Below are 15733 nucleotides of genomic sequence, written 5' to 3' on the forward strand. Positions count from 1 at the left end.
ACAAATCATCTGACAAGTTCCCTTTAATCTAGAAGTTTGTGGTTTTAATATCACCAATTGTTTCCCAGTGTGACTTGCACCTTGTTAGTTTCATTTGTATGGGAAGTCACAGCCATAAGATTTTTCTAGTTGTTAGGCCATTAAATATGACCCAGGGACTTCCCTAACATGAGGGTGATACTTGAAGGATTTTCCATTGTAAAGCATTACCTTCCAAAGTGATGGACATTAAAAAATAAACTATAGCAATAAGTTTGCTTCCAAGACATGTTTACCTGTAGTCCTCTAGTACTTAATGCCATCGACTTGCAAATAAGAAGAGTACCAAGAAGTCCAGAGGCTAAATCCTTCACAATGTTAACAGTACTATGATATATTCTCGTTAAACACAGCGGGTCATTTTTTGTAGGTTCATCAGTTTCCAGTATAGTCCAGAAATAAGAAGCTGTTTCCCCAGGCATCACTGTGCTATTCTGTGTCTCATCACCTATTACAAAAACATGCAAATTAGTGCAAATTTATTAACTGTGACTTGATTGACACCTATATGTAAGACAGTCATACCTTTTGGTTCTGGAACATAACCTTTAAAGAATCGTTGTAATGACACGCCATGTGGATATATGTTGTGGGGCTGGCTTGCCAAGTTTTTAAAGACAACCTGGAAAACACATAAAATATATTACAAAATCCTTTATGAACTTCACTCCTAAAGTTCCCCATACACAGTCTAAAGTCGGTCAAACCTGCAATATTGGCGGGATAGTCCATCAGTGTAATCTGTATGGGAGATTCTCCCCTGACCGATGATGTGGAGAAGAGGGAGGCATGTTGGAAGCCCAACAGCCAATTCTTTGGTTCTCCCTGGAGATAAGTCGCCGTAAGAGAAGTCTAATGTGTATGGGGCCCTCACCATTCCAGCTGTAACCATCAATCATCAGAACACATACATAAAAGACAAAGGACCTGTAAAAGTCGATTTTTTGCTCAGCCTCACTCATTTGCCTTCACATTGAGCTTCAATATTAGACTCTTGTGAACATTAAGGTCAGGCCTACCCTGATCACATACTGAGCACATATGATAGAAATATGACAACTATTATTTGTACAGAACCATTTTTCTAACAGATTCAGCCTTTCTATTGTAACTAGGTATGGGTTACCACTTGTCAACTGAGTGGGGAAAGAGAAAACTAACATATTAATTTTATTGGTGCCATCAGCTTCATGAAATAACCAAGATTCCTGAAGCAAAAACCATGTTCTCAAACTCTTCAGACATTCAGTTTATCAACAAAAATTAAAAAGATGCCAATACATACCACAATCGTGTCCCTGACCTGAGCCCGGATCACCGGTCCGATCAGTCCAAGTTCTCTGGGGTTTTTAACCTCCTCTTTGAAAGTGTTATCGGTGTATTGCTTATAGACTACTTTCTTAAATGGATGGTGGCAGTACGTTCTAACAGCAGAGAACACAGAGACGTTCATTATTAGACAGTAGCACAACAGATGGGATTCTAACCATCATACAATGAAATATATATTATACATCTTCTTGAGAATTAAAGTTGAAGGTCTTATATTTTCAACGAGCAACTCCTCATCTCTCATCGTAATATATCATTGATTTTTATATTATCGTCTTAATATTGCCTACTCAACACAATAGATAGGAACAAAATAGAAAGACCCCACTAGCCTCGTCTTGTTTTCATATCTTGTATACCCCCAGTTATAGATAAAAATGATCTTCTACACACTTATTCTATGCTTTAGCTTTGCAGTTGTGATTAGCAAAGTTCTGCTTCTCTCAGCGTTCCATCATCACTGATAATCTTGCTGTAAACTCCCACAAATGATTGAAAAACTCCAGCATCAGAGTCCTGTGCTAAGTTTCTGAGGCATCTGTAGTAGTTAGTCTCTACAAAGCATTGAGACATACACACACATTACACCTACATGAGATTTTCTCATTCAGTTCTAAATCCATAGCCAATGCTATGGAGCTGCTCCCCACTTTGCAGCAATAATCGCTGCCACTCTTCTGGCACAGCTCACAATATCAGCTCTGGTTCATCCCAAAGGTGTTCAGTGAGGTTGAGGTTAGGGCTCCCTGTGGGCCAGTCATGTACTTCCACACATAACTCACCCAGGCATGCTTTATTTTCTTTGCTTCGTTCACTGGGGCACAGTCATGCTGGAGCAGAAAAGGGTCTTCGCTAAACTGTTCCCTCAAAGTTTAAATCAAACTATTGTTCAAAATGTCTTTGTATGCTGAAGCAGTAAGCTTTCCCTTCATTGGAATTTATGTAGCATCGGCGTCCCTCCCTCCTGCCGGGCAGAGATGCCGTTCCCTCACCGCCGCGGTCCTGGTCTGTCGTCTTCCTGCTCCCCTGCTGCTGTGGCGCGCCCCGCGCGCAGCTTCCCGGGCGCAGTGCTTAGGGCGCGCTCCCTCCCTCTTAAAGGGGCCGCGCGCGCCGTCCTAAAAAGTCACCGGCCAATGGCCGGAGGACTTCTCCTATATAAGGCACCTCCTCCAAAATGAAGGTGCCTGTGCAAGGTTGTTGTTCTGTGTGCTAACACTCGCTTCAGCCCTCAGGTCCCGCTGCCTGTCAGTCCTGCCCGCCAGTCTGTCTACAGTCCAGCCCGCCAGTCTGTCTATAGTTTTGCCCGCCAGTCTTCCAGTTACCTGCCGTGCCCGCCAGCCTGTCTACCTGGAGCACCTGCCAGTTACCTGCCGTGCCCGCCAGCCTGCCTACCCAGAGCACCTGCCAGTTACCTGCCGTGCCCGCCAGCCTGCCAATCCGGAGCACCTGCCAAGTAACCTGTCGTGCCCGCCAGCTTGCCTACCCGGAGCACCTGACAGTTACCTGCTGTGCCCGCCAGTCTGCCAACCCAGAGCATCTGCAAAGTAACCTGTCGTGCCCGCCAGCTTGCCTACCCGGAGCACCTGCCAAGTAACCTGTCGTGTCCGCCTGTTTATCAACCTGGACCACCCGCCAGCCTGCCTGCCATGCTCATTCACTGTACAGTCAGCTCCTGTCACCTGACCCGTGGGAGTCGCCTGCTCTCACACAAGGTCGGTCCCAGAGTGGCACCTGGTTCACCTGCCCGATCCCTCCCTGGTTCACGGAGTCGAATAAGCCGCCATGTGACCTGGGTCAGGCCGAATAGGCAGTTAGTCACGCCCCTCTGGTCCCTCCTTGCATCGAAGCACAGAAGTTCCACCACCCGGACATGTAACAGTTTGCACAGGCCATGGAACCCGGTGGCCCCCAGGCTCCTTCGCTCTCTGACCTGTACCAGGAGGTCTCATATCAGAGATCCCAACAGGAAACTATCCTGTCCTATCTGCGGACTGTCAACTCCCGCCTGAACACGCTGTCCACCTCATCTGTGTCTGTCTCTAGCCGAGCGGCACTCGCTCCGGCGGCACCTCGACCCAGTGGCGCTGTGGCACCTGGCTTTGGACCCCGGCTCTCTGCGCCTCTGCGTTTTGGTGGTGACCCCGTCTTATGTCGGGGCTTCATAAATCAGTGCACGCTGCACTTTGAACTCCTGGCACACCAGTTCACCTTCGACCGGGCCAAGGTGGCATTCATCATGGGAGGCATTGGTATGGCTGAACCCTCTGTGGGAAAGAGGGGATCCCCTGGTGTCCGATCTTCTGGCTTTCCTCGCTGCCTTCCGGAAGGTCTTCGATGAGCCCGGACGAAAATCTTCTACTGCCTCCTCACTTCTCTGTCTCTGCCAAGGGAGTCTCACTGTGGGCCAGTATGCCATATGTTTCCGAACCCTTGCATCTGAACTTGCCTGGAACAACGAGGCTCTGGTGTCCACCTTTTGGGAGGGTCTTTCCGGACGGATCAAGGATGAGCTAGCCGGTCGTGACATCCCTTCCACCCTGGATGACCTGGTGTCATTAGCTACCCGGACTGACATCCGCTTTCTGGAACGTGCTAAGGAGACTACCCGGGAGAGAAGATTTCCGCGTCTCGCTCTAACATTCCAAAGGCCAGCCTTACAACCAGCAACTCCCTGGGCGTGTTCGCCTGAGCCTATGTAAACTGACCAAACCAAGATGGTCAAGTCTCGCCTGGAGACTCGCCGAGCCGAGGGGAGTTGCTTCTACTGTGGCAGCATACATCATCCGATCCGTTTCTGCCCAGTGAGGCCAGGAAACTCCAGTGTCTAGGACCACTCGGAGAGGTCGTCCTAGGCAAGAGTAAATCATCTCCGTCCTTGACTCTGTCTGTTTCTATTTCCAGTGGTAAGACCCACTAGACCTCCGTCTATTCCGGCTAATCTACCTGCTCTGCCGGCACCCTAATGGTCCTATGCGGACTTCTTCGACAAAAAGGAAGCAGAGACACTACCACCTCATAGGCCGTATGATTGCCCCATCGACCTGGTACCTGGTGCTTCTCCTCCCCGCGGGCGAATCTACCCCTTGCCGCTGGCTGAGACTCGAGCCATGTCTGAGTACACAGTAGAGAATCTTGCTAGGGGATTTATCCAGAAATCCACCTCTCCGGCTGGAGCAGGATTCTTCTTTGTCAAGAAGAAAAAGGCTTTCTACGTCCCTGTATTGATTACAGGGGCCTTAACCAGATTACCATAAAAAATAAGTACCCCCTGCCTCTCATCTCGGAGCTGTTTGACCACTTTAAAGGCGCGAAGATCTTCACCAAGCTCAATCTTCGTGGGGCGTACAATTTGGTCCGGATCCGCCAGGGAGACGAGTGGAAGACGGCATTCAACACCCGGGACGGTCACTACGAATACCGCGTGATGCCCTTTGGTCTCTGTAATGCTCCAGCCATCTTCCAGGAGCTGCTTAACGACATCTTCCATGATCTCCTGTATTCTTGCGTGGTGGTGTACCTGGACGATATCTTGGTTTTCTCTCCGGAACTGCCCTCACACCGGAGGGATGTTCGTCAGGTTCGGCTAACGCTCCGGAAGAATCACCTATACACTAAATTCGAGAAATGCCTCTATGAGCAGACCTCCCTACCATTCCTGGGCTATATTATCTCCGAGACTGGTCTGCGGATGGATCCTGAGAAGGTGTCTGCCGTCTTAAAGTGGCCCCGACCGGAGGGGTTGAAGGCGATTCAGCCATTCCTGGGCTTCGCAAACTATTACCGCCTCTTCATTCCTCATTTCTCCTCCCGGACCGCTCCCATCTCTGCGCTCACCCGTAAAGGAGCGAATGCCAGGGAATGGACTTTCGAAGCGGAGAAGGTCTTCATCTCCCTTAAACAAGCCTTCTCTTCCGCTCCTGTGCTGCACCGTCCGGATTGCAACAAGCAGTTCTTCCTGGAGGATGATGCATCCTCCTCCAGAGCCGGAGCGGTGCTCATCCAGAAATCCTCGTCCGGGAGAATGGTAACCTGCGGCTTCTTCTCCAAGCTCTTCTCCTCGTCCGAACGCAACTACTTCATAGAAGATCATGAGCTGCTGGCCATCAAATTAGCACTGGATGAATGGCGCTACTTGCTGGAGGGGACTCAGCACCCGGTGGTCATATACACTGACCATAAAAACCTCACTTATTTGCAGACCGCCCAAAGACTAAACCTGCGTCAGGCCACGTGGTCTCTATTCTTTGCCCGATTCTGCTTCACTCTGCATTACTGCCCGGCGGACAAGAACATTAAAGCTGAAGCTCTATCCCGCTCAATCCTGTCTTCCGACCAAGAGGAGGAGCCTCTACATATCATTGACCCCTCAAAAGTGATGACTGTTGCTCCGTTGGACCTGTCTTATCTTCCACCCGGTAAGACCTTTGTAGCGGTTCCAAATCGAAAGAAGGTTCTACTCTGGGGCCATTCATCCAAACTAGCCGGTCATGCTGGCCAGAGGAAGACCTTTCTGCTCATCGCCTGACATTACTGGTGGACTTCCCTGCGCAAGGATGTTGCGGACTTTGTCGCGGCTTGTGCCTGTAACATGGTTCCTAGGCACCTTCCAGCCGGCCTTCTCCTTCCTCTTTCCGTGCCTTCCGCTCCGTGGCAACAGATTGCAATGGACTTCATCACGGATCTCCCTGTTTCTGCCAGTTGTACTGTCATTTGGGTGGTCGCTGACCGCTTTTCTAAAATGGCCCACTTCATCCCTCTGCCTAGTCTTCCATCTGCATCTGTGCTGGCTAAGGACTTCATCCATCACATCTTCCGTCTTCACGACCTACCCCTCCACATTGTGTCTGATCGCGGGGTTCAGTTCACTTCGCTCTTCTGGAGAGCTACGTGCAAGCTACTAGATATCTCTTTGGATTTCGCTTCTGCTTATCATCCTCAGTCCAATGGTCAAGTGGAGCGTATCAACCAGATCCTTACCAGCTTTCTTCGGCACTTTGTCAATGCTCACCATAACGATTGGGTTGAGCTCCTGCCCTGGGCCGAGTTCTCCTATAACAACCATGAGAGCGAGTCTTCTTCTAAATCCCCGTTTTTTGTGGTCTACGGTCGACACCCCCGGTTTCCGTTTCCCATCTCCTCTTCAGTGGACAATCCTGCCGCAGAGTCTCCTGTCAGCGAATTTTCGGCTATTTGGGATGATACTAGATCTGCACTTCTTCAGTCCTCCAATCGGATGAAGAGACATGCTGATAAGAGACGTCTGGATCCACCTCAATTCCGTCCAGGAGACAAGGTCTGGCTTTCCTCCAAATATGTCCATCTCAAGATACCTTCTTATAAGTTGGGTCCGCGGTTCATCGGTCCGTTCGAGGTTCTGAATCAAATCAATCCCGTGGCTTACAAGCTGAAGCTCCCTGTCACCTTACGGATTCCCAACTCCTTTCATGTATCCCTCCTCAAACCAGTTGTCCTTAATTCCTTCTCTGATGATCCCGGTACCACCCCAGCTCTGGTCTCCGCTGAGGACGTCTTTGAGGTAGAAAACATTTTGGCCACCAAAAGGGTAAGAGGAAAGACTTTCTTTCTTGTGGATTGGAAGGGGCTTGGCCCGGAGGAGAGGACTTGGGAACCCAGGAAGAACATTCATGCCCCTCATCTTCTTACAAAATTTTTCACGGGCCTAAAGAGGAGGGGGCGTAAAGGGGGGGGTACTGTAGCATTTCCTTCTGCTGTGGCGCGCATTGCGCGCAGCTTCCCGAGCACAGTGCTTAGGGCGTGCGCTCCCTCCCTCTTAAGGGGGCCGCGCGCGCTGTCCTAAAAAGACTTCTCCTATATAAGGCACCCCCTCCAAAATGGAGGTGCCAGTGCAAGGTTGTTGTTCCGTGTGCTAACACTTGCTTCAGCCCTCAGGTCCCGCAGCCTGTCAGTTCTGCCTGCGAGTCTGTCTACAGTCCAGCCCGCCAGTCTGTCTATAGTTCTGCTCGCCAGTCTACCAGTTACCAGCCGTGCCCGCCAGCCTGCCTACCTGGAGCACCTGCCAGTTACCTGCCGTGCCTGCCTACCCAGAGCACCTGCCAGTTACCTGTCGTGCCCGCCAGCCTGCCGACCCGGAGCACCTGCCAAGTAACCTGTCATGCCCGACAGCTTGCCTACCCGGAGCACCTGCCAGTTACCTGCCGTGCCCGCCAGCCTGCCAACCTGGAGCATCTGCTAAGTAACCTGTCATGCCCGCCAGCTTGCCTACCTGGAGCACCTGCCAAGTAACCTGTCGTGTCCACCTGCTTATCTACCTGGACCAACCGCCAGCCTGCCTGCCGTGCTTATTCGCTGTACCGGTCAGCTCCTGTCATCTGACCCGTGGGAGTCACCTGCTCTCACACAAGGTCGGTCCCAGAGTGGCACCTGGTTCACCTGCCTGGTCCCTCCCTGGTTCACGGAGTCAACAATGCCGCTGTGTGACCTGAGTCAGGCTGAGTAGGCACTTAGTCACACCCCTCTGGTCTATTCTTGCACCGAAGCACAGGGGTTCCACCACCCAGACCTGTAACAATTTACAGGCTTAGGCCAACCAGTACAGGCAGGCAGGTAACCCTCTCCTGGCATTTGCCAAACCCAGAGTCATCCATCAAACTGCCAGAGAGAGAACCGTGATTTGTCACTCCACAGAACATGTTTTGACTGCTCCAGAGTCCAATAGCAGTGTGCTTTACTTGGCTGTGCCATGAAGCTTCTGTTTTTGTGCTGATGTGAAGGGGGTTGTCCACTACTAGGACAACCCTTGCTCCTTTGGCCACTCACTTCCTCTTGATTACTTATAGATCCTAAGGCAAGGACAGTGACACCAGCGCTGATTGGGCACAGGGCTCATGTGACATAATAACCTCACGTGAGTCCGACACCACTAGAACAACGCCGTGTAAGGTGCGCAGAGCGGTAGTCATGGGCGATGGGCTCTTGTTTACTCACACCCTGGCACCTCACAAATAAACTGTGTACCAATTCCCATGTGTTGTGCGTGTGTCGCAGAACACTCACGTATTGGCCACAGGCCTCTGCTGTATCCAGGCTCCCAGATCCAGGCACATCCACACACAAATCAGGGGATACTTGCTTCATAACCAACAGTTCGTTTCCATATTGTCTGTTGGTTCAGCCTGATCTATCCCTTCGCTTGAAAAAGACACACTTCCCAGTGTCTAGTTCTGGCCATAGGCCCCAAACATTGCAAAGATGTCCGCAGAAAACAGTGGCCGACATCCTCATGCTGTCTGAACAGTCTGTACTTCTTGTGTCCTCCAGCCTTCTGGCCTTGAAGCTGCTAATCCTTTATTTTGCAATCTAATATCTCCCTCCAGACTCACTGCCCTAACCAGGAAGTGCTTCTCTTGTTAACTGGCACTGCCCCTCCAACACTGGAGCTATTCCTGAACACATTAACTGTTTCTATCCTATGAAATTTCCTTCCTGTATCTAGTGTGTCCACAACTGCACCTTTCTCATTACTAACCTAAACTATGAACCCTATGCTATATCTATGTCCTACACTTAACCCTAGTCTTTCCATATATGTTATACATAAAGAACATTATAAATTTACTACATTACAGTACATTAACTGTGCACATTAGTGGTCATAGAATTCTACATATGATAACAGTCAAAAATCAGCATACATTTTGTGCAAACCCTGTTTAGAGAGGGAGAGGCATATGACAGCCCCTGTCACACCCTTACAGCCGGCACGGGGCAAGTATAGGTGTTTTATTTTCCAAATATTCAGATCAAGAAGGGGTTGTCCAAGTAGTGGACAACCTGATTTATGTCAGAGGAGGTTTGGACTCTGTAGTTATTGAGTCAGCAGAGAACTATACACCTCAGCACTTGGCAGCCTTGCTCTACAGTATCTTTACATGGTCTCAACTTTGTAGCTGAGTTGCTTTGATTCCTTCACTTTTCAATAATATCGCTCACAGTTAATAAGGGAAATATTTAGGAAGGGAAGATATTTCATGAACTGACTTGTTACAATGATGACATCCTATCACAGGACCACACTCGAATTCTCCGAGCTCTGTGCTCGAGCACTCCTTTCACAAATGTTTGTAAAAGCTGACATGGTGACTACAGGCTGGATTTTATACACTTGTTGCAATGAGACAGAGTGAAAAACCTGAATTTGATGATTATTAGGTGCATCCTAATACTTATGTGCATATAGTTGTATAATGTTCTTTCCTTGGTCACTGTAATGTAAAGCCAGATTCCACATACAATGACTCGTGTTACTGGCAGAGACATTTCACTGCAGAAACATTACTGATGAACTTAACCTTTGGACACCATGCAAGGAAGGTGCCATTTTATTTTTCTGTCTACTGTAGAATAACATGAATATATATGACCTCTAAAGGCTTTATCAGTATGTGTTATCTGCATTGTTATCTTTGATATAGCTATCAGGTATCTATGGACTTAATGTCATTAGGTCCTCTCACCTCTGATTGATGACGGAGACTTTCTTTAATAGGTTGTCAGTGTATTCATTAAAGTGCACCTGTCAGCAGGATTGTGCTTAGTAAACCACATACACTGTCAGGTGGGCGCCGTTATACTTAGTAAAATGATACCTTTGTTGATGAAATCTGCACAGAGGTTCTTTTAGAATCTTTATTTTCAGTTCTGACTTAATGATATGCTCGTGCTCTGGTGCTCTGCTTCAGTATTCATGTATTCCTATCTCTGCCTTGTGACAGGTTACTGTGCTTTCAGTGACCTGCCTACTATTTTAAATACTGACTGTGTAATTTGTGTGTCACATTGCAATTTACATTCCCCAAAATGGCCGCGGCTGCCAGCTCATGCGCAGTAGCATCTCTCGTTTGCCGAGGGATGCTACTGCGCACTCGCCGGCGCCATTTTGCTTTTGGAAAAATACATAAATATATAAATAATATAAATAACCATTAGACACTTACTTCTCAGAGTTCTCTGAAGTCCCAGATGCGTAATCCCATTCCACTTCAACTGCAGCTACATAATAATCCCACTTTTTAATATATCTAGTTTGAAAAACAGACTTCCTCAGTGTACGGTGTACATGGTCAAAACATGAATTTACATCCAAATGACCATGCATGCCGGCTGGTAACAAAAATAAGTGAAAAGAAACCAGTAAGTCCTTCTGTCTTTAATATGCATCATCATGTATTATTTGGACACAACGCAAAATAAAAAAAAAATATTGAAGAAAGTTGTCTAGTAAGAAGTAATCACCTTTCACCTGGCATAGGCAATTGATTCTACACTGCTGGGCATCTGACCGCAGAGATCCACCCCAGGAGATAGCCAAGTACGCTACTCGGCTAGTCCTTTAGAGAATGAATAGAGCGGCGACTGAGCAGGTGCACTGCTGATATATTCAAACAGAGGGCAGAGGGCCACCATTCTGGCAATTGGTTTGGTTTTAGGGGTCAGATGCCCACCGGTTTCAAAGTTATCAACTATCCTTGGTTAATTTCATAATTTCTTCTAACCAACATAACCCTTAAGACTATTTTCAGACTTCCCAGGTGGTCAAGGAAAGTGGAGAAGATTTGGGAACTTAATGGGTTACAGTCTGCTTCAGTTGTTGTTTACAGTGGGGAATGGATTAATGGACACATCCCTGGTGGTCTAGGGTGGTAGAAAGGTTTATGCTTCTCCTCCTTGTGCTCTATAGGAGGGAAGAGGTTAATATATACTGTCTAGACATTTACTCTCCTCCTGAGGTGACAGGCATTTTCAGCCCCTGACAGGAAAGTGACAGCAACGTGCTTATCGTGTTCAGTTTCCCCATCCTGCCCTACACTTATCGTATTAACCCTTATAAGAATAGTATCCACATTATGTGCCATAAATGCCTTATAGGTTGTCACGCCTGCAGGTAGTGCACGTGGTTCGTGGACCCACTGTGCCATGGGGCCGGGTTTACTTAGGTGAGGCGTGGCTAAGCGGCTACCTGGTTTTCACTGGAGATTCTGATGGTGGAATCAGGTTTGAGCTGCAGGTAGCCACCAGGTACCACTCCTAGGCAGTCTCCGGTACTGCGACTGCTGATTCCAGGGGTCAGGTTCGCCAACACGGATAAGGACTCAGAGTCACTTACAGACAGGATTCTGACTCTGTTCAGACTACTCAGGTTCTGGGTGCTCTGACAGAACAGATACTGACACGGAGTCACAGACAGGGCTGGATTTGGCTACTGGTACAAGCTTTGGCAGTACAGACTCAGGAACATTAACCAGGACTGACTCAGATGCAGGTCCATGTACTGATGGAATGGTTACAGGAATCAGGTACCACCGGTGCAGCTTCTCAAGGTTCAGGTACTGCTGGTGCAGCTTTTCGGGGTTCAGGTACCGCTGGTGCGTCTTCGGACTACAGGGACCGCCAGGTGCGGTTTCGAGTTCATGGACCTCCAGGTGCAGTTTCGGGTTCGGGCTCTGGCCACACAAGGACCAAGGGTTTAGGTTCAGGCCTTGGCCACACAAGTACCAGTGTTTCAGGTTCAGGCCCTGGCCACACAAGGACCAGTGTTTCAGGTTCAGGCCCTGGCCACACAAGGACCAGGGATTCAGGTTAAGGCTCACTGCACTGTATAATAGGGACCTGGCAACATACAGTTGCGTGTACACAAACTACTCTGAGAACTATAGGGATTGCTCAGGCACCTACCTACTGGGGAGAGTGCCTTTATACCTGATGCCTGCCAGCTACTGGCTGGGAGCATTTTCACACTATGCGTGCAGCTCCTTTAAGAGCAGGGGAGCGCACGCTCACCACCGGGAAGTCTGTGTGGCGCGCACAGACAGCAGGAAGCAGGGAGGCGTGCCGATAGATGGGGAGGTGACCGCGAGGCCACGGCGGTGAGTATGTTGGTGTTCCTGCATGGAGGGAGAGGGGGAACCATGCAGGGTAGCTGGCATTAGCGTTACATAGGTGCTGGTTCCAGCAGTATGAAGTTAATTGGGAAACAGCCCCTGTGGATTGACATTTGTGGGTCACAAACCTCCATTATTTCGATTTGTGAGGGTCCCAGAGATGGGGCTCACACATATTAGACATTTATGAACATCCTGTGAGTATACTCCTAAGGTTAGATTAGTGTGTACAGAATGTAAGATGCACATAATTTTTTTTCCCACCTTGGATCTCAAAACTGGGATATTAAGGAAATCAAAACTCAAAAAGAACAAAAATTGTGAAGCTATAGCAAGGTATACCATAGACAGATATGTTCAATGATCAAGCTCCTGATATTTTATAATAATGGTCATAAACACTACCATTCAAAACTTTGGGGTCACCCAGACAATTTTGTGTTTTCCGTGAAAACTCATACTTTTATTTATGAAATGAGTTGCAAAATGATTAGAAAATATAGTCCAGACATTGACAAGGTTAGAAATAATGATTTTTATTAGAAAGAATAATTTTCTGCTTCAAACTTTGCTTTCGTCAATGAATGCTCCCTTTGCAGCAATTACAGCATTGCAGACCTTTGGCATTCTAGCTGTTAATTTGCTGAAGTAATCTTGAGAAATTTCACCCCATGCTTCCTGAAGCCCCTGCCACAAGTTGGATTGGCTTGATGGGCACTTTTTGCGTACCATAAAGTCAAGCTGCTCCCACAACAGCTCAATGGGGTTGAGATCTGGTGACAGCGCTGGCCACTCCATTAGAGATAGAATACCAGCTGCCTGCTTCTTCCCTAAATAGTTCATGCATAATTTGGAGGTGGAGGTGTGCTTTGGGTCATTGTCCTGTTGTAGGATGAAATTGGCTCCAATCAAGAGCTGTCCACAGGGTATGGCATGGCGTTGCAAAATGGAGTGATAGCCTTCCTTATTCAAAATCCCATTTACCTTGTACAAGTCTCCCACTTTACCAGCACCAAAGCAACCCCAGACCATCACATTACCTCCACCATGCTTGACAGATGGAGTCAGACACTCTTCCAGCATCTTTTAAGTTGTTCTGCGTCTCACAAATGTTCTTGTGTGTGATCCAAACACCTCAAACTTTGATTCGTCGGTCCATAAAACTTTTTTACAATCTTCCTCTGTCCATTGTCTGTGTTCTTTTGCCCATATTAATCTTTTCCTTTTATTAGCCAGTCTCAGATATGGCTTTTTCTTTGCCATTTTGCCCTGAAGGCCAGCATCCCGGAGTCACCTCTTCACTGTAGACGTTGACACTGGCGTTTTTCATGTACTATTTAATGAAGCTGCCAGTTGAAGAGCCGTGAGGCGTCGATTTCTCAAACTAGAGACTCTAATTTACTTGTCTTGTTGCTCAGTTGTGCAGCGGGGCTTCCCACTTCTCTTTCTACTCTGGTTAGAGCCTGTTTGTGCTCTCTTCTGAAGGGAGTAGTACACACTGTTGTAGGAAATCTTCAGTTTCTGGGCAATCTCTCGCATGGAATAGCCTTCATTTCTAAGAACAAAATAGACTGTCGAGTTTCACATGAAAGTTATCTTTATCTGGCTATTTTGAGAGTTTTATAGGACAAACAAATGTAATGCTCCAGATTCTCAACTAGCTCAAAGGAAGGTCAATTTTATAGCTTCTCAAATCAGCCAAACCGTTTTCAGCTGGGCTAACATATTGAGCAAGGGTTTTCTAAACATCCATTAGCCTTCCTACACAGTTAGCAAACACAATGTACCATTAAAACACTGGTGTGGAGGTTGTTGAAAATGGGCCTCTATACACCTATGTAGATATTGCAATAAAAAACAACACGTTTGCAGCTAGAATAGTCATTTACCACATTAACAATGTATAGAGTGTATTTCTGATTCATTTAATGTTAGCTTCATTGAAAAAAAATGTGCTTTTCTTTCAAAAGTAATAAAATTTATAAATGACCCCAAACTTTTGAACGGGAGTGTACATATGCTTTAAATTTCCTTTCTAAAACATTTGGAATTTCTTAGGGTAAAGACACATGTTAATAAATGTATACACTTCATGATAAGAATCGATTTGACATGCAGAAATCATTACCTTCGAGATGTTTTTCAACAAGAGAAGATATATTCCATCTACCAGTTTGTGTCACAGTCATGTTTGCGGTTGTGGATGCCATGCTAGCAAGACTTATCATAGAGACTTTATGAAGTTTTTGCTCCAAGGAGTGCTCAAAGATGTGAATGGAGAAAAATTCAGGTTTGGAACTCAACCCCAGTATATGCCAACTAATATTGTCATCGACACAAGCTGTAAATGCTGGAACACAAATACCATTATCCAATATTTACATAGAGCCAACATAGCAAATATAATCTACTCATTTATGTATTCCTGTACCCCCTTAAATAAGACCAGCCTACTCTCCTAGATTGTTGAATTTATTAAAAGAGAGTATTTCCCATGGAAATAAACATTCTGGATCATCTTGCCTTATAGCTTTCTGTTATGCCATTCCTCTGTTATTTCTTCTAGAAAGTTATGAATAGAGTGACAACTGGGTGTTACCAGTTAGGGGCATGTCCCTGCACACTGTCCAACCAAAGCTGACAATGCGAAACTATCTAGGGACATGCCCCTGTAAGAAGATCTATGGTAACACCTTGATCTATATTTATTCACATATGTGTCGGAGAAACGTCAGAGGAACAGAACATCACAGTTAGAAAAGATGATCCAGAATTGTATATTTTAATGTGAATTCAAGTATTCCTATAATAGACACATCATAAAATGTGCTTATACAAGATATGTTTAGGGGTGCACTTTCAAAGATTAAATTACAAAAGGATATATATATTTATCTTATTCTTATTGTATGAAGGAGTATCTCGTGACACAGTGCTGGAGTGGTGCAACTAATGTAAGTTCCCTGGCCCTAGTATTACACTTACCAGTCGCTTTCTTCAGTTCTTCCCAATGCTGCTCCGGTCCTGATCCACCATCTTGTGACCGCAACTTCTGAATGACTGGAAGTCAGAGGTAACGGTCGCAAGCACTCATTGTAAGTCTATGAGAACCTCGTTCTGGCCTCGCTCTGGCTCTTATAGACTTACATTGAGTTGTAAAGAAGAAGAGAAGAGGCGCTCCATGTGTGTTACCCTCAATATAAGACACAGCGAGCAAAGGATTGGCACAACTGCGTTCTCATAAGAATAAAGGGCTGCTGCTCCGACTGCTGTCCTACACACTGAAGAGAGGAAACGTATTCAAACCAAACAGGAAAAATAGTGGTGATTCCTAGGCGCTGACACAGACTGAAGACAAGGGTATGTGTTCTCCGGATCTTTATTCATTCATAGAAAGTATTTTGAAGTTGGGTTATAACTGATGAAGGAGTCAACCCGACTTC

General features: G+C 46.9%; 1 protein-coding gene across 1 annotated transcript in view; it reads right to left on the reverse strand.

The window, feature by feature from the left end:
• The window catches only part of F5 (coagulation factor V), a 119788-nt gene that overhangs the window by 54754 nt on the left and 49301 nt on the right, over positions 1–15733 (reverse strand). The window contains exons 6-10 of the mRNA XM_073667233.1: positions 14419–14640; positions 10347–10512; positions 1325–1463; positions 565–661; positions 276–487 (exon numbers count right to left, since the gene is read on the reverse strand). Of these exons, the coding sequence (XP_073523334.1) occupies positions 276–487; positions 565–661; positions 1325–1463; positions 10347–10512; positions 14419–14640 (836 nt within the window). The remainder of the gene's footprint in view (positions 1–275; positions 488–564; positions 662–1324; positions 1464–10346; positions 10513–14418; positions 14641–15733) is intronic.

This window comes from Phyllobates terribilis, unplaced genomic scaffold, assembly GCF_046119375.1.
Source record: "Phyllobates terribilis strain yellow unplaced genomic scaffold, ASM4611937v1 Scaffold_2__4_contigs__length_985480577, whole genome shotgun sequence".
Lineage (NCBI taxonomy): Eukaryota > Metazoa > Chordata > Amphibia > Anura > Dendrobatidae > Phyllobates > Phyllobates terribilis.